Consider the following 26,264-nt stretch of genomic DNA (forward strand, 5'->3'; position numbering starts at 1 on the left):
ATAAACGGTACATTATTTGAAAACAAAAGATACGACAAACTATAAAAATGACGATTAACAACCCATGCTATAAATAATAACATATAGATGATTGGGAGTGTAAACAACCCAGGTCCGCATTTTTCAGGACTATGCAGACAGAAAAAGGACATGATCACCACCACGACGGTGATGACCATAAGAAAACACGTATCCATCCACTTCGCCATTTTTTTGTTTGCCGGGGAAGAAGAGAAAATAAATATGAGGTAGAAATTTGAGAGATGAGTTGAAATTTGATGTGAGAATTTATGGGGAAAATGAGAGGTATTTATAGAGTGAAAAGAAGGATAGAGACATTGGGGAATGAAGTGATTCCGTACAAAAAAGGAAAATTTGAGTGGTAGTAGGATTTGAAAGAAAGTGTATGGTAGAGTTTGAAAAAAAGAGATGTGTAGAATAAAGTTAGGATTTGATTTTGAAAGAAAGAGATTTGAAAAGAAAGGAAAAGATTTTGAAAATAATATAATATAGTACAAAAATTAGTGGGAAACAAAAACTAATAATAATTTACTCGTTACCAGTACAGTCTGAATCCCCGGACTCGGTGCCTGCAAAAATTTAATTCTGTACCAATTGCGTCAGTACTATTTATCTGCAAATAAATCTCAAATAAACAGCGTGTGTGAAGTGATAAACAGTACTTGGCGTTTGTGTAAGAATAAATTCAACAGCGAGCCAAAATACTGTATAATAAAAATTCTAAAAACCGAGTATTCATAAAATCAGGATATTTATGAAATAAAATCCAAGATTATATGAAACTCCCAATTTTTAGACAGAAGTCTGTTGCCTTCTTTCTGAAAAAAGATGCGGGCAAATTTTGGGGTATAACAATAACCATTGTTACCATTTCCATTATGTTGCTCAGTAGAGCCAGATGTAGATGTATGAGTTGGATCTTCACCAGCCATCTTGTACTGAAGCGTTTTTCTCTTCCTGAATCTTTTCTAAACACGGTTAAGTGCTTGCACCTTAGAACCGACGCTCTGATGCCAATTGAAGGATAGAAAAACACTTAGAAAGGGGGGTTTGAATAAGTGTAGCTTTAAAACTTGTAAGATAAAAACTATTTGCACAATGATTTTTATCTTGGTTAGTTGTTAACTAAACTACTCCAGTCCACCCCCTTGGAGTGATTTACCTCATCTGAGGATTTAATCCACTAATCACACAAGATTACAATGGTTTTCCACTTAGACAACTTCTAAGTCTTCTAGAGTATACTGATCACAACCTGATCACTCTAGGAACAAACTGCTTAGATACCCTCTAAGACTTTCTAGAGTATTCTGATCAACGACCTGATCACTCTAGTTCTTACAACTTAATGTAAACAAATTCGTTTAAGAGTTACAATGCTTCTTAAATAAGCTATTATCACAACTGTGATTTTCTCTTAAGTTTAAGCTTAATCTCACTAAGATATTACAACAGCAATGTAGTGAGGTTGATGATGAAGTTTGAGAGCTTTTGAATTTGACAGCATTTCTGTATATTTGCACAAGTGATGTGTTCAGCTTCTCATCAGAACTTCAATATATAGGCGTTTGAGAAGATGAGCGTTGGGAGCATTTAATGCTTTGCGTAATCCGTACAGCATTGCATTTAATGTTTCACTCTTTTGTCAACTACCTCGAGCATTGCTTTCGTTGTGTCTACCGACGTTGCCTTTAATAGCTTCTAACGTTCCTTTTGTCAGTCAGCGTAGCCTGCCATCTTGTACTTGCTTCTGATCTGATGTTTGTGTAAACAACGTTTGAATATCATCAGAGTCAACAGCTTGGTGCAGAGCATCTTCTTGTCTTCTGACCTTGAAGTGCTTCTTAGCGTGATACCATGAGAACTTCAGTGCTTCTGCTTCTGATCTCAAGTTCTTCTGATGCTTCCATTGACCATGTTCTGATTCTGCTTGACCATCTTCTGATGTCTTTCCAGACCATGTTCTGATGTTGCATGTTGAACCTTCTGAGTCAGTGCTTCTTGCGCTGATTTTGTGCATACTCTTTATGTAATTCCTGAAATGGAAATTGCGTAGTATTAGAGTACCACATTATCTCATACAAAATTCATATACATTGTTATCATCAAAAATAAGAATATTGATCAGAACAAATCTTGTTCTAATAGTTGGGATACCATGTAGGCATGTTGTAGCAGCCATTCATAGGAAAGTTAATGACCCAATTAAGTATGTACACAAATGTTATCTTAGGACCACTTATGAACATTGTTACAGTGAGGTCATAACACCTCTAAATGGGCAAAAAAAGTGGCCTAAGACAACACATCCTATTATCATGCCACCATTGTTCAAACGTGGCCCAGGGAGGCCCAAAAAACTACGCAGGAGAGAACCTAATGAGGTAAGTCAAACAAAGTAGCAAAGAACAAATACAAACCATAGATGCAAGCTTTATTTTTCACTAGGTCACAATAAGAGGACCTGCAAGAAAAACAAGCAGCTAGTTGTTGTAGCTTCTGCAACAACATCACAACAATTGCCAACACAAGATGCGCCTACAACAGATATTCCTACACAGGCCAGTTAATCTAGCAAAAAGAGGGTATTGTAACTAACATATTTATTTCCTATTTCTACACTTTTACACATTGAAACTGGCCTAATTCTAACATTTGGTAATCATTAGGAGAGGCCTACAGGGTCTAACAACAAGAAAAAGAAAGATAAAGTGGAAACCAAGACAAAAAAGTCTAGGGCAACTAAAACTGTTGTTCCAGATGCACCCATTCCAACTGAAGATGTTGTTCCTGACACAGATGCTCCCATTCCAACTGAAACTGTTGTTCCTGAACACAGATGCACCCATTCCTGTTGCTCACAATACTGAAGCTGAAACAAATACTGGCATCAATGATTCACAGTCTTCTCTTTAAAAGTATTGTCGTATAGATGCTGACACATTGGCTAAGCTGCTTGATGATGATGAAATTCTAGATGTTCAACCTTTAAGTGTTGACACAACACCTGTGAAAATAACTGTAAGGACTTTTGTTGGTAAAGCTCCAAAGATTGGCAAGAAACCTTCCAAAGACAATGGTTCATCTTCATCCAGGCCAACATGTTTAGAACCTGTGAGTCTTAATTTGTCATTACAATTTTTTTTCAAATCTCTTTTTCATCTATCTTAGCTGTAATTGTTTTTTCCCTAGGTCAACATTTCAAAACAGAAGCCTAAGCACAAGAAGAGTGTTGATACGGGTGTTCAAAAATGGCAAAGTGACATACTTAGTACCCTTAAGACAAAGAATATTGGTGGCCCTGGAAAGAAGCCTGGTGACCCTTTGGTCATTAATGAAGATGATGCCCCCTCAGGCCAGACTAATGGTGGAAAGTAGTCAGAAAATTGGGAGGCCATTTGCAAAAGGATGACTCAGTGAAAAAAGACATATTTATGCTATTTAATTTGAACTATTTTGAAATGTAATGTTTGTAATGTTACTGAGGCCAGTCCTCTAACTATTTTTATGTTATTGCAATGTATTTTGTGTGTTTTATGAACATATGTAACAAACCTAATGGTGTGTCAATGGTATTTTGGAGTCTAATCTTAATGTGTGCAAATTTTGGACCAAATTATAGGTCATTATTTATAGGTCACTTTTATGACCAATTTATCAGTCACTTTTATGACCAAATTATAGCTAAATGCAGTGTGACCAAATCTTAACATTTTTTGTGCAAATTTCAGACCAAATTATAGCTAATTATTTATAGGTCACTTTCATGATCAAATTATAGGTCAATTGAAAGAAAAATTAGAGACAACTTATAGGTCATTTGAGAGATAAATTATAAGTCAATTGAATGAGACAAATTATAGTTCAATGATAGACAACTTATCCAACTCAGATTATATTAACTCTAAATCAATATTACATTGCATCCAACACATTACAGCCAAAGATTTTCATAACAACAACATTACAGCCAAAGTATACATTCCAAACACTGATTCAACAATTACATTTCCATAAAAAAAATACATATTGACTATTACAGAAACAACAATACACCAAGACTTCATCTTTCCATACATAGCATCTGACTTTATCTTCATCTTCAATTTCTTGTTCTTCTTCTGTGAAATTTCATACAACTCCCTCATAGTTTCAAGAGCTTGGACCTCCCTGACATTGCTCTCATTTTTTATCCTTTCATCATCTGACCTTTCGTGAACATCGGTTCGTTGTGCAATATCATCATCCCATATAAATAAGTTACAAGTTTCCTTACCTTGCCAAAATGGACATCTCCAAAAGGCGCCTTTTGTTAGGTCCATTCTGTTGGATAAATAAATTCAGCGTCACCCTTAGGGATTCGAATGGTAACATCCCAACCCATGGCGCCTAGAGAGAGCTTACAAACCTCGCTTTAGGTGCAGCCCCTGAGGGCTCATACTATAAGGAAATAAAGTTGCGCCCTCACTAACAGCAATTGCTTTTAGCGCAGTGGTAAGCGCTTGATCCTACACATTCTTATAGTGATATGAAGTCATCCGAGCATCATACGCACACCTTCTACCTGGACGGTTACTCACACTTGTGGATTGATACGATGTTGACTTCGTTCTCCTTAATGAAGATGACATCGTAACTTTGCGGAAAGCTTAAGCCTTTAAAGAAGTAGAAGACAACTTCAATCTGAGAAGAACACGATGGAAGAGGAACAAGGAAAGGGGAAGAAGGACTTCGATATGAGAAGATGGCGATGGAAGAGGAACAAGGAAGGGGGCAAAAGGAAAAGAGGTGGAATGAAATTAAGTTTAAAAAAATTACACGATCCCTTTTAATTCTAAACAATTATCCTACGCGTCTCTTTAATTAACACAACTGTCAAATAAATTAACACAACTGACATGACACGCCACCCACCGTTAGTGGATTCTAACGGGAGGGACTAACCATGAGGACGGAAAATATTCCAGTGACTAAAGTTTGAAAAAAAATTCTAGGGACTAAAAATAAAAGTTTTAATTTATGCACTAAAGAATTATCGATGTCGACGGCAACACAACAACGACTTACAAATCATAGCAACACAACAGCAATATGAATCACGCAATGGTCGGTACTCTCAATTGTCACACTCGCAGTCGCTGCAGATACACATTAGCTAGGTTGTTTGTTTCATCGTTTCGAGACATTTACAAGATGGTAACAATATCTCAAGACATCCATCAGCCAGCATACGCATAGAACAAAAAAACACGGTTCAATTGACCAATAATAAAAATCAGGAAATGAGACACATATCAACATCTTCGGAAATGGGTAATTGGACGGTGTAGAAAGTAATGTTTGAGGAGTCAGGGATGATGAGATCAGAGGAATGGTGTCGTTGGAGAACGCATTGTGACCGTCGAGAACAGTTGTGACAGTGTAACTTTCTTCGGGGAATAACGTAGTTTGCTTGAACTGAAAAAGTGAAATTGAAAAATGAGTTAAAAATTTAAAAAAAATGCAGAATAGTTAAGAAAATAATTAACTCACCATAATTTTTCTCATAAAAAAATCAACTTCTAGATCTATATACCAAACATGTGAGTTATTCAACCATAAAAATTGTTCAAACTAACAGAAATTTGAAAAAAATGAAAGATGGGTAAACAAAAACAAAAAAACTCTAAGGTAGTGGTACCTTTGCTCCAAAAAATAAAAACATGTTAAGAACATAAGGTATAAACATAGCATGAAAATATCCAAACACTAAACCTTATCACGGTCATTTATAAAAGAAATAAGGTTTAGTGTTCACGAAGAATCAGGAAGTGAGAATTTCAAAATGCAAATCCAAACTTAGCAAACGTAGAACTATGGTCACTGATTATGCAATGGTAAGATGTTGCATAAATGTCCAAGTTTGTTCTGGCTCTAGCTGGACACTTCCAATCTGAAGCATAAAAAATAGACTTTTATCTACAAACATACAATTGGTGTTGATTTTCCTTATCACCTTATTAACACTATCAGCAACATACACATTCCCTCTCACATCAACAACAAAGCTTCTAGGTTTGTCAAACCTTGTTGAACCCACATCACCATCATCATACCCAGAAAACCCATTTCCAGAAAACCTCTTAAAAACACTTTCTGCAATAAAAAAAACAATAAAAAAATATAAATAACCAAAAACCCTAAAAAAAATCAAAACTTTAACACACCCAATAACAAAAAAAGCAAAAAAACAAAATGAACCTTCGGAAATGGGTAATTGGACGGTGTAGAAAGTAATGTTTGAGGAGTCAGGGATGATGAGATCAGAGGAATGGTGTCGTTGGAGAACGCATTGTGACCGTCGAGAACAGTTGTGACGGTGTAACTTTCTTTGGGGAATAACGTAGTTTGCTTGAACTGAAAAAGTGAAATTGAAAAATGAGTTAAAAAATTAAAAAAATGAAGAAAGGAAGAGCGATTGAGGAATAGTTACCGTGGAGAGAGAGGAGTGTGAAGAGGATGAAGAGATGAAGGGTGAGGAAGGTGGAAGGAGAAGAAATGTTTCTCATTTGATGAAGAGTGAACAATGTTTTCACTTTTAGTGATGGTGAGGACTGAGTGATGGTGAGAACTGAAGGGGAAAAGAGAGACGAGAGGGGAGTGTTGCACCCCAAAATTTGCCCATCTAATTATTTCCAACTGGCCAAGTTTCACATTCATATGCATCTTTCCATTAGGTCATTTTACGCAACATGCATTCATTGGATACATAACCAAAGGATCAAGAATCAGGGTTTATTTCCTTATGATTGCATTCATCAAGGCTTTACTCAGATCAACTGGATTAGGCTTACTTCATTATTCATTTATTAATCAAGGAGATCCTTTTTTATGGAAGGTGAACACAATCATCTGGTGCATTGCTTGGATTACAAGTTATTGAATACATAATAAGATAGTGGATTTTGGTTCCCCGTCATCATTCAAAGAGTCATTTATCTCATTTACTTGGGATACAATTCATTTACTGGCTTTGTATACAATGATTGGAATTTATATGGAGTCCTCTCGAATTCTTATTGGATGTTGGTTGCAAAGATGGCAAGTAAAGTAATAGCAAAAGATTAGATCTTTCAAATGAAAAATATTGGAGGGAAAAGTAAAATTCAAATCTATTTTGGAAGAAAGACTAATTTGGTCTAAAAAGTTCATCTAGACCCATCACTGCTTCTACTTCATTCCAATATCATTCAAGACCATACATGACCAAAGATCAAGTGCCCATTCTCAAATGCCTAATTATACACTTATTCGAAGTTCCATCAAAATACAATTCAAAACCCATCAAAGTCATTTCGAGAAAAGAAAATTACATTCAAGCTCCATTCACTATTACATGGTCAAGAATCCAAGTTCGTTACAAATATTCCATACAATTTATTTCAAACACCTTTACATAACGTCAAACTCATTCAACATCACAAAAAAAAACAGAGAGATAAGTAGTTAGGGACATTGTATAAAGACTTGATACATCACAGCTTTCTAACATATTATACAAAAGTCTTAGGATGGTGCTCGAATCTTAAGCCGGGAAATTTTACTAAGGGACTGGTTCCTAAATGACAGAAAAAACAATGCTGGGCACTTGCATATGGCCAAACAGTTGCTACACCTTCCTGTTCAAAGCTTGAAGTTCCTTTGCTGGGAGTAAGAGAGGACTAAGCCATTCCCTCCTCAGATCTCAGCATTCCTCATCTGCATTATTCTATTCATCCATGTTTAGATCACATGCCTTGTGGGTGATTCAACCGAGTGACTTCGTATCCATGACGCGAATATATTTGAATCCTGCAGAGAGTACAAGAGGAAACGCATCAAGATCAGTCCAACCATCAACATTCAAAGAGAGGGGAAGCTAAATAATAGGCTCTAACAGAATTACAGAAGGAGAGTTTAGTCAAATGCAAAGCCCCAGTTCAGACCCAAAAATCATACCCTGCACACAGAGAAGCCAAAATTCAACAGCCAAGTCAATGCATAACTTCACAAGTTCAATGAACAATCTAGTCCCCAACAGAATTTTCAAATAGCAGCTAACTAACCCATTCTCCTATCAATCAATCCCCTGTTTTAAATTTAGTTTCAGCTTAACTGTGTTGTAACTAAACTAACTGTTTTTTTTTAACTCAATAACCAAACCAGCAGCCACTAACAAACTTTCAAGCCTTTTAATCGATTACAAACTAACTTGTCTCAATTCCTAACAACCTAACCACTCTCTAACAGAATTCTAACCTTTAACTAACCTCAGTTTTTCCTATAACTAAACACATAACAGAAACAGTTACGGATCACTAACTAACTCTCAACAGAAAATCAGTTTCATAACTACCAGAATTACCAACTAAACCCTAATAGAGAAATTAGAGAAACTCACCTATATAACTAGAACTCCTTCTTCAGAAGTCGGTTCCCACAATTTCTTCACCATTTTTTTCACACTTCATCTCAGAACATTCATTCATCTCCACCTCTCGACTCCTTCTCCATCTTCATCTTCTTTCACTCATCCTTCATCATATCCACCATTTTCAATCACCAACTCAACCTTTACTTCTCTCCAAATTCATCATCTTCATCGCTTCTGCACACTCAATTCAACCACCATTGCCACCATGATTCACCCCTGTCATCTTCTCCCACTCTGAGCCTTCACACTCTCTCCGCAACATCTTCATCATCGCCATAACTCCTTCTTCAGCGCACAGTCACTAATTCAACTCAGCATCGATATCACCTTCGACGCACATCACCTTCATCATCGCGTTCAGTCTCGCAACAACAACAGAAATCGAGTCATCAACTCTGCAAAAAATTCCTTCGTTTCTCGCATCTGATATCTTCATCCTTCAAGAATCTACAGAGAAGAAAGAGAAGAATCAGGAAGGGGAAGTAAACGGTCAACGATTAATACTTACTTGGATTTCTCATCACCGACATCTTCAATCGCGCGTCTCCACTCCAGGTAAGCATCCCAAATCCTTCAATCTTCTTCGCGTTTTCTTGCTGTTGGTGTATCTCTTTGTGATTCGCGATTGTTTGTATGTAACTTCACTTTTGGTTGGATCTAGGGTTTCAAAAACCCCTTTTGATTTACGATTCATTGCTGAGTTCTTGTGTGCGAATATGAATTTGAGAGACGGAGAAATTAAGAGGGTGCGACGAAAGAGAGTCGTTGATGGCCGCTCGGAGAAGAAGGCTTCTCCGGCGCCGCTCGCACGCGTTGAGAGAGGAAGGAGGTCCGAGAATGAGAAGTTGATTCGTCATTTCAAATTACCCTAATTCCTTTTCATCTTTATTTTTATTAGTAATATTAATCTGATTAATTGATTCATTTAATTGGAATAACCTATGGTTTAATTTCCCATTAACGGAATTAATTGGCATTAGTGGAATAAGATCAGAATTAGTCAAAGTAGTTGAATTAAAGATTAGTTCCGTGGGCCTGATTTATGTTATGCACCCCGGTGGCCCATTGTCACTTTTTGGATACATGAGAATCTGCAACAAAAAAGTCTTTTGGGCCAGACCTGCGCCCCTGTTTCTATTCACACCATAGATTCAATTTGCACCCCCCAAACTCTATTTAAAATTGCTAAAATTTTAGGTTTACTTAGTCTTTTTTACCCATTTCTTTTAGGTGATAAGATACTAATTTTCTACCATCATTTTAGACCTTTAATACACATTTTTGACATAGAAAATAATCACTAAAAAATATTAGTTTAGGCTTGTATTTTAATTCTTTTGCTTGATTAGAATTCTTGTTCTTTGTCATATAAAAATAATAGTCCTCTAATTCACTTTTGGTACTATATTTTGCATCATTTGCTTCTATGTTTTGTACCATATTTCAAGTCTTTCTTTTAGTCATTTTTGCACTAATTTTGTATCATTGTTTGCTTGTAATTTTTGCTTGTAATTTTACTTGTTTGTTCCTTTAGATTTAGGACCTATAATCTCCATAACCTTTAGGTTAGTCTTTTCCCTTAAAATCCTAACAATTAGGTATAATCATGACATTAGGCTATTTATTCATTTTAGGCTAGTCTTCCTTCTTTTCTTTTCAACTTTTAAAATACTTAATAAATATCGATGAAGATCATGCCGTTACTATATTTCATAGTAAGAAAGAAATGATTGAGGCGTAGGCCTTGATGTATGTTCTTTCCTACTTAGCGGAGAAGAAATGATTGAGGTGTGAAGCCTCGATGTATCTCTTAACCGTTGTTTAGAGAAACGATCGTGGTGTAGGCCCCGATGTGCATTCTCTAAACATTCACAAAAGAACTCTTTTTTGTATCTCCTTTACTTAGCGGAGAAGAAATGATTGAGGTGTGAAACCTCGATGTATTTCTTAACCGTTATTTAGAGAAACGATCGTGGCGTAGGCCTCGATGTGCTTTCTCTAAATATGCAAAACAAAACTCTTTTTGGTATGATCTAAGTCACAAATTAATTTCCCTTAAAAGACACCTAACCAAAAACACTTCAAAATATCTAATAAAGGCTCAGAGCTAATCAAAGTGAGGAAGTGATGCGATGCCTTGTAGTAGGTTTTCGTCCATCATGGAATCACATATAAAAGACACAAACCAATCTTCTCTCTTCTTTCTCTTGCCCCCGAGGCATTCTTTCTCTTGCCTTCAGGGCATTCTTTCCCTTAATCGGACACGTTACTTCCGCTCCATTCCCAGCTTAAGACTCCAGAGGTCGAGCAGCGGAGTGCGAATGTAACTGTTCAACTAAAAAACACAAAAAACAAACAAAAACTAAAGAGCCGAACTACGGCGCTCTGATTCCTGAAAAGGATACGTAGGCATCAAGTCGCGGGGCTTGAACGAGCACAACTATTTATAAACCTTATTTTCCCCGTGTTTCTTTTTCTTTCATTTGCATGCATTCCCTTAGTAATTAAGCTTTAGATTTATACACCCTTAGAATAGAACAAACATAGGTGGATACCATCGAGTACGATGGGCGTGAGGGGTGCTAGCACCTTCCCCTTGCGTAACCGACTCCCGTACCCTATCTCTGGTCGAAAGACCTTTTCTTATCCTTTCTTTACTCCAGGTTTTCTGATATTCCTTTCCCTCTTTGGGATAAATATATTGGTGGCGACTCTGTTCATTTTCGCGAGCGTGCGACAGGGAGCAGAGAGAGAAGAGAGAGAAAAGTTATTTGAGTGTAAGGTTTGTTGGAGGGAAAATATAATTTAAATTCGACCAATAAAAATTGAACATTTGGGGCATCTAGTAAGAAAAGATGATAGAGTGAATACTTATTTTGCTAGTTACTAAAATGTGTAAGTTGTAGTGTAATTTTTTTTTTGAGGTAAGGGCACAATTGGTAGTAGGGTCAATTAGTAATGGGTAGATTACTAAAATGTGTAAGTTGTAGTGTAATTTTTTTTTGAGGTAAGGGCACAATTGGTAGTATGGTCAATTGTTTAGTAATGGGTAGATAGTAGAAACCATTCTTGTACGCCACCCACCCTTTCCTTGGCGAGAAGACCTTTTTCCACAAACCCCATATACTCACGCCTCACGCCTCACGCCATTCTCAAAACTAACTCAAATCCCTCATAAATCCATTCATTCTTTATCCTTCATCACTGAATCACTTCATCCTAAATTCTACTTCTCAATATTCATCTTCTTCCTTGCTGCACCAATCACTCTTTCATCGTTAGTATCAAGGTTCTTCCTCTTCTCTCTTCTCTCTCCTCTCTTTCAATTTCAATTTTTATTTATTTATTATTTTTGATTTTTCACCAGCATTGCAATTTTCGTAATCTAATCGACAATGGAAGACACCGATTCCCAATCAAAACCAGATCTAACCGATGTAGACTCCGAAATTCCCAATTCCAACACCAACAACAACGATACCTCGTTGGAAACAATCGTTCGGAGTTTCCAAGATTCAATGTCTGTAACCAAACAGCACAAATTCTGGGAAACTCAACCGGTTGGTCAATACAAAGATCTTGGAGACTCAACCTTACCTGAAGGACCGATTGAGCCACCAACGCCTTTATCAGAAGTCAAACAAGAGCCTTACAATCTTCCAGCTGCTTATGAATGGACAACCTGCGACATGGATTCTGAAGAAACATGTGACGAGGTTTATCTTCTTTTGAAGAATAACTATGTTGAGGATGATGAGAACATGTTTAGGTTTAACTATTCTAAGGAGTTTCTTACATGGGCTTTGTGTGTTCCTGGGTATTTTAAGAGTTGGCATATCGGGGTTCGCGCGAAAGGGTCGAAGAAATTGGTTGCTTTTATAACTGGTATTCCTGCTAGGATTAGGGTTAATGATAATGTGGTGAAAATGGCTGAGATTAACTTTTTGTGTGTTCATAAGAAACTTAGGTCGAAGAGGCTTGCGCCGGTTATGATTAAGGAGGTTACTAGGAGGGTTCATTTGGAGAATATTTGGCAAGCGGCTTATACGGCTGGGGTTGTTCTTCCGACCCCGGTTGCTACTTGTCAGTATTGGCATAGGTCGTTGAACCCGAAGAAGCTTATTGATGTTGGGTTTTCGAGGCTTGGTGCTAGGATGACGATGAGTCGGACTATTAAGCTTTATAAGTTGCCTGAGTCGACGGTTACTAGTGGGTTTAGGAAAATGGAGCTGAGGGATGTACCTGCGGTTACGCGGTTGCTTAGGAATTACTTGGGGCAGTTTGTTGTTGCGCCTGATTTCGATGAAAATGATGTTGAGCATTGGCTTCTTCCGCATGAGGATGTTGTCGATAGTTACTTGGTTGAGAGTCCTGAGAACCACGAGATCACTGATTTTTGTAGCTTTTACACATTGCCTTCTTCCATCCTTGGAAATCAGAGTTACTCAATTTTGAAAGCTGCTTATTCTTACTATAATGTGGCTACTAAAACTCCACTGCCTCAGTTGATGAACGATGCGATGATCGTGGCAAAGCAGAAGGATTTCGATGTTTTCAATGCCTTGGATGTGATGCATAATGAAGGTTTCCTTAAAGATCTCAAGTTTGGACCTGGAGATGGACAGCTTCACTACTACTTGTACAATTATAGGATTCGTAATGCCATGAAACCGTCCGAACTCGGGCTTGTGCTCTTGTAGCCAGATATGTTTTTTTCAGTTTTGTTATGCCATTTGGATAAACCATTAATTTGTTCTGTTTTATTAGCTTGTTGTTTCAACTAAACACCATTTATTGTTCCATTGAAACATTGGCAATTTAACATATTCTTGCAGAGTATGTGAAAAAGCTTATCTTTTGGTGACTTTCTTCTGGTAATATGCTTACATTGCAAAATTATGAAGTTGCTATAGTCTGCTGCCTCAGTTTCCTTTTTGCTCGATTTTGATGTCGTATTTCTTTATGCATTATTGCTTTTATATGTTGGAAAAACATTCCTACAATTCTTACAAAATTGTTTTGTTAATTTTTTGTTTAGCTGGATATGTTTAAATCAATGCTCATGAATGTTGGTGGCTGTCTGTTTGTTTATTTAATCACGTTTGAATTGATCCGTATCGAGGTTCATTAGATGTTGGTGTCTATCTAAATTTAATTTTATTGCTTTGGATTTATCAGTATCTACTTTTGATTGTTAGTAGACTTCATTATTAGGAAAGGGATTTATTGCTTTGGATTTATCAGTATCTACTTTTGATTGTTAGTAGACTTCATTATTAGGAAAGGAATAAGTTAGCAGGTTAGAAACAAAATCTCCCTAAAAACCATCCCTCTAACTGTTTGGTTAAAAGGAACTGCGTAGAGTTTGTTCCTTTGTGAAGGAAGATCTCCTTCTAAAATTTGATGTGGAACTGTTGAATATCTAGTAGTTATATGATAGAGACTTGGGTATTATGGGGTGTCAATTCCAACATCAGGTAGTATGAGATGCTCGGTGGAGTATTTAAGTGTTTGGTTCTTCTCTGGTTAACTTTAGCATTGTAGTATATTTTATGTTCTGTGATGAATTCCAAGTTATATGCATTGTTTTATTTAAGTACATGTTGTTGCTGAATAGAACTTGTATCAACCAAGGAAAAACCATTCATTTGTTTTGTTTGAATTAACAGAACACATTGAGTTTCTGAAGTAGGTTCAAGAATCTTTGGGTTAATGGAATCTTTGAGTGGTATTTGGACCTAAGTCGGGGAGAAATCTACCCGGCCCCCTTCGACTTCACCTGTCGTTAATGGAAAAAAACACCCTCATTATTTGGCCAAATTTTTATTTTCAGAAAATCAGTAAAACACGAAATTTCCGAGTTATAAAAAAATTCCATAGATTTTTACCAATTCAAAGGAAAAAGACGCATTTTGACTAGTGTTTTTAAAAGTCTAGCGAGTCTTACTGGATTTTTCAAAGTATCCGAGTGTGGTTTGCACCCTCTTTATGAGATTATATGCTCTTACAATTGACGCTTTACTGAGAATTATCGTGTATCTATACTCGAAACCAGTTGCATCAAAATATACTTCAAGTCTACGATGATGGCCACGGTCTTTCCAAAAATTTAAATGTGAAAAGGCTTCATTTCATGTACCTGACCACAGGCATCCTTGACATTTGTATTCATCAGATTCGTAAGTAAATAAAAAATGTAAAAGGTTTTAAAATTTTGAAGTGAATATTTTGGACTAACAAACTTTGCAGACAAATCTCATTGGAATTATAAGATTTAAAGGAGAATAAGGACATATTTGTTTTAACTTTAAAAAAAATAAATTTTTTATTTGTATTTTCAAAAATAATTCGTATTAAAATATTTTAACTTCAATTATTTTTTTGTATTTTTAACCAAACACTTTTTAAAATATTAATTTTTTTAAACTTATTTTTTATAAATAAAAAGATTAATATTGATATCAATTAATATAAATGTATATTTTGTTAAAGATTAAAATATAATCAAAGTCACAATTAAAAAAAAAATTCAAAATTTTTTTATAAAAAATTATTTGAAATAGCTTAAGTCATTTTTTGAAATTTTGATATTCAAAAAATTTTAATTATAGTAAAATGTTTGTTCTAAATAACATTTTAAAAATAACTAAGCAAATTTTTCATTAAATTTATTTATTTATAATTTTTTTAACAAAACAATATGTAATATTATAGAAATTATATTTTTAGAAAAAAACTAAAATAAGCAGACCTTAAAAAATTCAAGGATTTATTTTGGGGACTCTTAAGAATTTTTGGAGTGGGAGAAGTAGCTTTCAAAAACTTTCTACAAAGAATAAACTCACCAGCTAATATAACAAACATCTTTTTAACAAAATTGCTTTTAATTCAATGGTTATAAAACTTATTATAAAACTTATGCTCACATGTATCGTTGATCCTCTATTTTATTAACATTAATTTTTTTAATATTTTTATGGGTTAATACCTATTTTGCCCCCTGACATATGGGGCGTAGTTGAAAAACCCCCCTGCCAAAAAAAAAGTTTCAAGAAGTGCCTCGTAAAATTTCAAAAGTTTGATTTTGAACCCTTTTCACGCCACCTCATTAAAAAGTCTGATGTGGCAATTTTTTTAATTTTTTTTAATGACGTGGTTGGCTTAGGTGGCATTTTTATTATTTTTTATTTGTTTTAATAACACGTGACATTTTTATTATTATTTTATTGTTTGGTTTTAGAAATAGTAAATATGAAAGCTTCAAAAATTGTCCTAAGGGGTGTTGAACCCAGGACTTAATGCATACAAGTCCAACACCACTACCACCAAGCTACACATTTCTGTTAGTCATGTAGTTGCCTTAGATTACTTATAATTGTTACTGCTATTGTTTATTGTTTATTAGCATTAATAGTTATTGTTTTCATAATTAATTAATATAAATATTATTAGTTAATAATTAAAGTATTATTTATTAGTTAATATTTTTAGTTAATGTTATTAATTAATATTACTTAAATTATAAAATAATAATTAATATTTATTTTACTGTTAATGTTAATTAAATTATAAAATATAAACTAAATTAAACTAAACTAATATAAATATTAATTATTATTTTATAATTTAACTAATTGTTATTGTTTTCATAATAATTAGCATTAATAATTAACGTTAATATTATAAAAATGTTTTACAAATAGTTATTGTTATTGTAAAAATAAGTCTTCATAATTTAGCTATTAACAACTAATATCATTGTAGATTATAATTTACGTTATTAGTATTAATATTTATATTAGCATTAATAATTATAATTTAATATTAATTAAACAAATATTAATTAAATAATATAAATATTGTAAATTAAATATTTCTTTAGTTATTGTTATTGTTAAGCATTAATAATTAATATTACTTATATTTTAAATTAAATATAAATATTATTTTATAATTTAACTAATTGTAAAATATAGTTTAATTAATAGAGAAAATACGTGGGCATAAGAATTAGCGTAATTATTAAACAAATATTATTTTACTAATTTAACTAATATTTATATATTTTATTTTATATAAATATATTAATATTAGCGTTAATTAGTAAACAAATATCATTTTATTATTTTATAATGAATTTCTTAATTAATAGTTTATAATAACTATTAATTATTATTTTATAATTTAAATAATATTAATTAATAACATTAACTAAAAATATTAACTAATAAATAATACTTTAATTATTAACTAATAATATTTATATTAATTAATTATGAAAACAATAACTAATAATGCTAATAAACAATAAACAATAGCAGTAACAATTATAATTAAGCTAAGGCAACAATATGACAAACAAAAATGTGCAGCCTGGTGGTATTGGTGTTGGTCATGTATGCTTTGTGACTTGTGTTCAACACCCACTAGGAGCAATTTTTTGAGCATTCATATTAAACATTCCTAAAACCAAACAATAAAATAATAATAAAAATGCCACGTGGAATTAAAATAAATAAAAAATAATAAAAATGCCACATAAGTCCAACCACGTCATTAAAAATAATAAAAAGAATTAAAAAAAAATTGCCACATCAGACTTTTTAGTGAGGTGGCGTGATAAAGGTTCAAATGCAAACTTTTGAAATTTTATGAGGCATGTTTTGAAACTTTTTTTTTGGCAGGGGGGTTTTTCAACTACGCCCCATATGGCAGGGGGCAAAATAGGTATTAACCCTATTTTTATTTATTTTTAAATATAATTTTATTCTTTTTATTTTACAATTTTGTATTACTTGTTCTTTCTATTTTTTAATGATGTGGGACAATTCTGAAATGTCACATTTGGTAACTTTCTCCATGTCAAAGAAATCTAAGGATCTCATGATCTTTGAGTTTGATAAACTCAAATTTGCAAAGACATATTTCACATCATGATAAAATTGTGAACTTCATTGCATTATGTTTAATGAGTTAATCTCTTAAAAGCCATGAAACTCACATTTACATAAACCCTAGTGCTAGCATACTACACTTATGCATGGAGTTCTCATACCGCCATGCATCTCTACTACACACATATGCACGGTGTTCTGCACGTACGTAGCAGTTCAAATATATACACATATATATGGTGCAACACTATACATCCTAAACATAATGAGACCTATTTTGTGCTACTCTTCTAATACTCTCCAACAAGCTGAAGGAGGGATGTAGGTCATGACTTTGAGCTTAGTGAGAAAGTCAATGAAAGCGGTCGTGCAAAAAGACTTAGCGAGAGTGCCTGCAACTTGCACACTGCTAGGAACATGATGAACCTTCATCTTCTAGGCTATGAATTTTCTTTATCTATCTTTCTATGACAAAATGGATGATAAACTCAATATGTTTCATCCAGACATGAAGGATTGAATTGTGTGACAAGAGTATTGCACTAAGATTATCACAAAGGAGAACATAAGGAAAGAAAGACACGTCAAGCTCAGTGAGAAGATATTCCAACCGGAGTAACTCTGAAGTGGTGTGAACCAAGGCACGATATTCTACCTCAGTGCTTGATTGAGTAACAAGAGGTTGCTTCTTGGAGCTCCAAGGCACAAGGTTGGGTCCAAAGAAGATGCAGGAACCAAACGTAGACCGATGATCATCTAAATCACTCTCCCAATCCGCATCACTATAAGCCCTTAGAGAGAACTTGTGTGACAATGGAACTAGAGAAAGGAGTAAGCCATGTGTTATAGTGCAACTGAGATAAAACAAAATCCTATTTACAGCATACCGGTGAAACTCTAAAGGGTAGGCCATGATTCATAGGCTTTGTCCATACTAAAAGCAAAACCAGGTCTTGTGAGAGTCACTTATTATATAGTCGCGACCATAGATCTATATTGATGAGGATCTAAGAGTGGAGGAGAGCAATGCTTGCTAAACACCATTTGCATTGTATATCTTGGCTCGAGTAAGGAGGTCTCGAATATATTTGGTATGAGTAAGGAGTACACAACCAGTGGATGGACGCTTGACTTTAATGCCTAAGAAGTATCAAAGCTTACGAAGCTGAATTAATATTCAAGCTAACTTTTCATATCATGCAGTTGGGGCTTGCTTAACACCATATAATGCTTTATTTAACTTGTAAACATGGTGGAGTCTTGCTTTTCAAAGCTAGTTGATTGAGACATATATACCTCTTCTTGAAAGAGCCATTAAGAATAGCTATTGATTCCGATTTGTTAAAAATCCCACTTGTTGGTCAATGAAAGAGTGAAAATAACTTTGATTGTGGTAGGCTTCACAATTGGAGAAAAGGTTTCATTAAAACCAAAGGCAATTTGTTGATGATAGCCTATGGCTACAAGTAAGGCTTTGTATTTATTGATAGTCTCATCAGAGTTCTCTTTTACCTTGAAGACCAATTTGCACCCAACTGGTTTTCTATGTGGTGGGAGAGTGGTCAAATTCCAAGTCTGCTTGGCTAATAGAACATCATATTCTAACTGCATAGCTCGGTGCCACTAAGGTTGAGAAAGATCTTGCTTGACAGACTAGAGGGTTCCACACGTGTTAGGAAGGTTTTGGCTTAGAATGACCAATTTTGGCTCTTGTCAATGAATGGTGGTCATTGATATGCAGGAGTGAACATAGTGGTAGACTAAGAAGGAGTGAACATAGTGGTAGACTAAGACAGTTGAGTAGGATTTCTAGAGGTACTCAGAGGTAGGTTATGCTCATGTATAAGTTTTGTACTACGATTTGACCTATCAATTGGAAACCAAACAAATGACAAGCTATACTGCATAATTTGGGGGAATGAGACACTGCTCATTGGAATTGTGACAATTGTAATGGGTGTGTGATGAGGAGACAACTGAGGAAAATTAAGGCATTTGCACTGACAATTGGGTTGATATAAAAAGTTAGTATTAGACTTAAACATGTTAGGAAAAGGGAAGTGCCGAAGTGGTGCTCATGAAACACAAAATCTTTGGAGATGAACACTCTACCAGATTTGTTTAGAGACTTGAAACCTTTGTATTAAGATGAAACTCCTAGATACACACACTATTGAATCCTAAATTCTAGCTTATGCTTGTTATAGGGTCTAGTAAAAATAAAGCAAGCACAACAAAACACCTTTATAGATTTATAGCTAGGTAGCTTTTGATACAAGGCATGATAAGGATAATGGAAATTGGTTAAGCCAGTTGTTGGAAGCATATTGATTATGAGCACAGAGGTAGAAAAAATATGGTCCCATAATTTTAGGGGAATGTATGGGCGAGATAAAAATGTTAGCCCCATTTTCATAACATGTCTATGTTTCCCTTCAACAAAATCATTTTGACGAGAGGTGTGAGAGAAATTAGTCTATGTAAGCTACCTAACTCATAGAAGTACCTAGAGAATGGTCTAAATTCTCCCATATTATTTGATTGTAATGCCTTGATAGTGGTGTTAAACTAAGTTTTGACAAAGCTAATAAAAAGTTTGAAGGCATATATACTTGGTATAAAAATCCAAAGATTAGTGTGAACAACCTCAAAGGGAGCACTATATATAGTGGATGAAAAAGGAGCGTGTATTCTATGAAATTTTCCTAAACAGTAATATTTACAAAACTCAATATTTCCTTTATTGGAGACATTGATATTACTATGTTTTAAAGGAAGCTTAATATTAGGAAAATGAGCATCTAGTCTATAGTTTCATAAGGAGCTAGTGCTAGGTTTATTTACATTAGAAACAACATAACAAGAAATTGAATTGAAAGTTGTGTTTAAAGGATATGAACCACTATGACTCAGGGAGAATTTCCTTAAAGGTTCCATTAACAAATTGTGGGAAACAATACAAGCCACTTGAGTCAAGCTAGTCTTCAAGAAGTATAAGCATAGAAACCTAAGATTTAACATAGCACCTATCAGCAATAACCTCAAACATAATCTTATTATCTTTAGAGAATTTAGAGACTAATAACAAATTTCTTGTTAAGCAAGAAACATAAAGAATACCATTAAGATCAAGAAAGGTAGTAGGGTTGAACTTGGAACCCACAAATGATGACCCTACATAGTTAATGGCTAAGGACTGACCATTGGCTACACAAACACGACTGTTACCGGCATAAGGTTTCTTGGGGTACAAAAAATGAGTATGAGGAGTAAGATGATGGGAGGCACCTGAATCAACAAACCATACATGTTTATCAAGTTCCTTAGGTAGAGAATACTCATGTGTAATATCCATCATAACTATGAATTAAAAGTCATACCTAGGGGCTTCAAGTTTGTTAGTATAGGTGACTTGAAGTTTTGTCAAATTGGATTAAGGTCTTGTAGGTGTGAATGTCTCATTAAACCTATGCTAACATTCAGCAACATCATGGCCATATTTCCCACACAATTGACAATTATGTCAATTTCCAAATGAGGAGCGACCTCTAACACAATCTCTATCACGAGTCAAGCGTCCTCTACCTCAACTTCCTACAAAATTCTCATGCACACCATCTATTTGTTGCTTTGTGTGAGCCACATTTGTTGTAACACTCGATATATCTAACTCCCGCCCGAACTTGTCAAGTTGAGCTTCCTGAACATAGAGGAGAGCTTTGACGTCATAAAGTGTTAGGGATTCACAATTGCCATACATTTGCATGAAAATCATATTATACTCTTATGGTAAACCATCAAGGGTGGAATCAATCTGATCTTACTCTGAGACAACATCTCCAACAACAAGTAAAGAATTTACAATGACTTTAATTCGAAGCACATATTCAGTAATGGATCTATTACCCTTTTTCATAGATTTTAACTCTACACGAAGTTGTCTAAGTCGTACCTTCTTACAAACATTAAAGTATATGTGAATCATGTCCTATACTTCAAAGGCATGCTTGCACGACAACGCTCGATGTAACACAGATTCTGATATGGTCGAAAGAAGCCAGTTGGACACAATTTGGTCATGCATGATCCAAGATTCATATTCTTCAGAGACTTTTCCTTAAATACGGTATTTTACTGACTTGAATTTATGTGGAATTTGAGAATTCACCACTATTTTGTGCGCTCTTTGAATGAGAAGGACTCCTTCAACCTTCTGATTCTACATAAGATAATTATTGTCTTGTAGTTTGATCAAAAGTTTATGACCAAAATGATGCGATGATGTTAGATCAGATGCATTGGATGTAACCATTTGAGAGATCTGAGTTGAGATTTCAATCGTTTCAACTTAAGAAGGTTCAGCCATGACAGCACGCAAGATAAAGATTCAACGAAGAAGATTAACACTCAATTGTTAGAACTAGAGAAGATTGTAACCGAAAGTTAGTTACAACTGAATCGAAGTTCGTTAGAGGGCGGAAGATATCGAACTAGGTGATTGATACCAGAATAAAATATAAACTTCATTACATTATGCTTAATGAGTTAATCTCTTACAAAACCATATGACATTCATATTTATAAAAGTTCTAATGGTAGCATGCTACACCCATGCCACCATGCATCTCTAGTACATACATATGTATGGTGTTCTGCACTTACATTGCAGCTCAACTATATACACATATATGGTATTAGTACAACACTCTATATATGTGGAGGCCTGTCTTATTCGGCGAAATACTAAAATCATTTATGTCACGTTATAGAAAAAACAAAAAGTGACCAAAACATTTCTAAAAAGAAAAAAAGTCTAGGAACCAAATTTTATTAAATAAGAAAAATAAAAGTAATTGTTGATGTAACATCTAAACTCCAAAAGTGCAATAAAGCATAGAGATTAAAAACAATTGTAACAAGAGAGTGGAACCAATTTTCATATCTTACCCTTCTATAGTTTGACATATATCCCACCAAGTAGAAACAATTATTTAACAGTAGCGGGCGGCACCCTTGTGTTTTGGGAGTCAGAATCCATTTACCACCAAATAACTTTTTTTTTTAAGTCTCAATGCATGCACAACTTCACAGTGCTCCAAAAGTTGTACAAGTCGTTCATCGTGCTTATCTTCAAAATATTTTTACCTCGTAGTGGTTTTGATTTTGTCTTCATTCATAAACTCAAATAGAATATTTACATTTTTCGCAATTTCATAAGTAGGATGACACCACTCTACTGTAAAAAGAAAAGTGTGACACTACAAAAATAAGCCTTTGTTGCCTATAAATACAACCATTGTTAGGTGTGTTTGTCAATAACAACATAGTGAAAATGAACAAGTCATTTAGAGCTATAACTATAACATGTTTTTGGCTTATCATGAGTTTCTCCATTTTGTGTGAAGCTGAATATATGAAAACCCAACTTAGTCCAGATTTTTACAGAACAACATGCCCTGATCTTTGGACAATAGTTAGGCGAGAGGTTTCGAACGCGATGGAAGACGAGATTCGAATGGCTGCTTCGTTGCTTCGACTTCATTTCCACGATTGCTTTGTAAATGTAAGTTAGAGACACTATCATTTTTTTTACTATGAAGACAAATTTGTCCGTATTAAACCGTAATTAAATAGAATTTCATAAAATATTTTTCATAATTAAACCATAATTAAATAATATTTATATTTATTTTATCATAATTAAACTGAGACTAATTTTTAGAGCTTCTAAATAATTTTTTATGACTTACAGGGCTGTGATGGTTCGATCCTACTTGATGGAGATGGAGACGAAGACACTGAGAAATTCGCTACTCCAAACAGAAATTCTGCTAGAGGATTTGAAGTCATAGATAGGATCAAAAGTTCAGTGGAGAGTTCATGTAGCGGAGTTGTGTCTTGTGCTGATATATTAGCCATAGTTGCAAGAGATTCAGTTTTCCTAGTATGTTCAATTCAAATTTCATCATTAAACTTTCAAAACTCAATGCAAAAATTAAAACAATTATATTTGTTCATGTTAACCTTAATTTAATGGTCACATTTTGCAGAGTGGTGGTCCTTTTTGGTATGTTCAGCTAGGACGCAGAGATGGATTGGTCTCAAACAAGACACTAGCGAATCTCGCAATTCCTTCTCCATTTGATACACTAGAAAATATTACCTCCAAGTTTGATAACGTCGGTCTCAATCTCAAGGACGTTGTTACTTTATCAGGTATAATTTTATATGAAACAATTCATTTTTAGACAATGACACGAAACATCTTAAAGAAAACTATTTATAACATTTTTTTAGGTGCTCACACTATTGGACGAGCGAGGTGCACATTTTTTAGCAACAGATTATTCAATTTCTCGGGGACAGAAGAGCCTGACAATTCTTTAGAATCCGAAATGCTCTTTGATTTGCAAAATTTATGTCTACAAGATGAAGACGGGAACGCGACTACGGTTCTAGATTCGAACTCATTTGATCGATTTGATAGCAATTACTTCAAGAATTTGCTAAATGGAAAGGGTCTTCTAAGCTCTGATCAGATTCTGTTTGCAAGTGATGAAGAAGTTACTTCAACTACTAAACAATTGGTCCAATTTTATAGTGAAAATGAAAGAGCTTTTTTTATGGAATTTGCTTATGCTATGATTAAGATGGGGAATATTAGTCCACTTATTGGTTCTGAGGGTGAGATTAGGAATGATTGCAGAGTGATTAATTCTTAATGATGTGAATGGCATAGTAATAATGGGAACAAAACTTTATATTGGTGGTTGCTACTCTTTGTTTTGGTGTATTTTACAAGAATAAAGTTTGAATAAAATTATTATCTAATCTATTTTTACTTAGATTCTTAGTCTTAGATCATAAGTAAAATTAGCCATGAATTTAATCAAAGGATATATTCGTCTATAAATTTTAATCCTATCTTATCAGTTCCAAATTAGGAACCATCTTGGAAAATATCTTAGGGGTGCCATTATTCCATAATCATGTCGATGAGAATTCTTTTTAGTTTATATTTGACAAAGTGGATAGTAGAGACTTATCAGTCGGCAGTTCCAAACTAGCTATGTTATGCAATCAATTCATTTTCCTAGGATTGTTTGTTAATAGGTTGAATGAATGGTTGTAAAATTTAGGTTTGCTAAGTATTTTGGGCCGGCCAAAGATCCAACAAGAGTAGACCCACTTTTTGCATCTAAGAAAGTCTAATGACTACTCGATCTAGGATATAAATACTTCTATGCATGTAATTAGGGGTGGCAAAACGGGTCGTGGCCCGTCGGGCTGGCCCGCGCACCCCGCCAAAAAATGGCGGGTTGGGTTGGGATTTTAGGCCCGCCGATCGCCAAACCCGCTGCCCGTCATAGCCCGCCCCGCCAAAGCCCGCCCTTCCTCCAAAATTTCCTATTTTTAGTTAATTCTAGTAATTTCAATTCTTGATGGTTTATTTTATATATTTATTTGTAAATATATGTAATGTTTTTTTAAGTAAAATTTGTTAAAAAGTTGGTTTTATAAAAACTTGTTTTAAAAATTAAGTGAAAAATTTAATTAAAAGGTAAAAAAAACTATTAATCTATTAAAAAAATGAAAAAAATATAAATAAAAATAGGCGGGCATGATTTTTATGCCCATTTCACTTGGAGGGCATGCCCGCCCCGCTCGTTTTTTGGCGGGCTTAAGGCGGGGCGGGCGGGCCATTTTTCCACTCTAACATGTAATACTTAAGGTACACGAACTTTTCATACTTCACTCTACACTTTTTTAGACTCATTCACATACTTAGTGTGAGAATGTTAACCTTGCAAGTTCACCTTTGCGTTCCAATGTATCAGAGACTTGCAACACCACATCAAGAGTCCAACATTGTAAATCAAGCATAATTCTGATTCGATCTAGAACAATGGTGTTGTATGTGGGAATCAACTATTAATTATCATGAATTTCTACGATCAGATTTTGTCTGATGCAAAAGTTGGTTTGCCATGACAAAACTCCAAGATAAGGGAGGATGTCCTCTATTTAGAGCTCATTCGTATATTTTGATCTGACACCTCGTCCAATTCCTAGCATTTATGAGGCCAAAAGGAATCGCCACGCGAGAAGTTTATGCAACTGAATTTCCTTCGATCTACATAAATGTGAAATGGAGTCGAGGATCCCGATATCATGAAAGGATCAAAGGAATCCTCAATACAACATCTTCGAAACCATGACCCATGTGGCAACATAAATCCCGATAGTTCGGTGTACCTCGGGATGGCCTAGGGTGCAAAAAAACAGAGGCATTGTTCGAGTCGACGTGAGAGGCTGACTCCGTCAGACACATGTCAATCTAGACTTTCATCAACACGAGATTACAAATCCTCAGTTTCCAAGCGCAAATAAAAAATAGAAAAACGAAGAGCGTAAGCTCTATTATCCTATTTTTTGGGGAGTCATAGTCAATACCATCAGGTGGACAATGGTCAACCACGGTGGAAGCAACACTACCCTCAATCCTCTTACAGAAAAGCTTTGTGAAGAATGCAAAGAGATGATCATTACTGCTGCTAATTGCTCCAAACGAGACGCCATTTCGAAAGGACAAAGTTGTAAGGGTTTTCACACCCGAAACAGACAATAACTTATAGCCGGAGTGACGTAGACTTGAGATCAACCGGAACATTGGCACTTGAAGGAACATTGTCACCCGCCTAATCTTGGCCAACCGTTCACATATATTGATCATTAGCCATCATATAAGTACAGTAAATAAGGAGGTAAGGCCTAAAGGATTTCTAATAATCATAAAGCGGTTGGGAAGACCATCCGCCTTAGGCTCATTTGTGGAAATGATAGACATGGAATCTACCCTAAACCGAAGGGTCCGAATAATATTCAAGCTAAGCATT

General features: G+C 34.8%; 2 protein-coding genes and 1 long non-coding RNA gene across 4 annotated transcripts; 2 read left to right on the forward strand and 1 right to left on the reverse strand.

The window, feature by feature from the left end:
• Positions 1-7,353: 7,353 nt before the first annotated feature.
• LOC131632521 (uncharacterized) lies at positions 7,354-9,372 on the reverse strand. The gene is made up of 2 exons (XR_009293035.1): positions 9,002-9,372; positions 7,354-8,920 (listed from the first exon to the last, which is right to left on the reverse strand). It is a non-coding gene; the product is annotated as an uncharacterized LOC131632521 (long non-coding RNA).
• Positions 9,373-11,548: 2,176 nt separating this feature from the next.
• LOC131632523 (glycylpeptide N-tetradecanoyltransferase 1-like) lies at positions 11,549-13,385 on the forward strand. Of its 2 annotated transcripts, none has more exons than XM_058903269.1 (2): positions 11,549-11,750; positions 11,841-13,385. In XM_058903269.1, the coding sequence occupies exon 2, from the start codon at positions 11,869-11,871 to the stop codon at positions 13,171-13,173; it is 1,305 nt and encodes a 434-aa protein (XP_058759252.1). In that variant the 5' UTR covers positions 11,549-11,750; positions 11,841-11,868; the 3' UTR covers positions 13,174-13,385. The 2 variants fall into 2 exon arrangements, with proteins under 2 accessions (XP_058759252.1, XP_058759251.1); XM_058903268.1 differs by having other exon boundaries at positions 11,551-11,762.
• Positions 13,386-22,675: 9,290 nt separating this feature from the next.
• On the forward strand, positions 22,676-24,171 carry LOC131632520 (peroxidase N-like). Its single transcript, XM_058903265.1, has 4 exons — positions 22,676-22,930; positions 23,120-23,311; positions 23,418-23,583; positions 23,665-24,171. The coding sequence occupies exons 1-4, from the start codon at positions 22,700-22,702 to the stop codon at positions 24,087-24,089; spliced, it is 1,014 nt and encodes a 337-aa protein (XP_058759248.1). The 5' UTR covers positions 22,676-22,699; the 3' UTR covers positions 24,090-24,171.
• Positions 24,172-26,264: the final 2,093 nt, after the last annotated feature.

Source organism: Vicia villosa, unplaced genomic scaffold (assembly GCF_029867415.1).
Source record: "Vicia villosa cultivar HV-30 ecotype Madison, WI unplaced genomic scaffold, Vvil1.0 ctg.000955F_1_1_1, whole genome shotgun sequence".
Classification (NCBI taxonomy): Eukaryota; Viridiplantae; Streptophyta; class Magnoliopsida; order Fabales; family Fabaceae; genus Vicia; species Vicia villosa.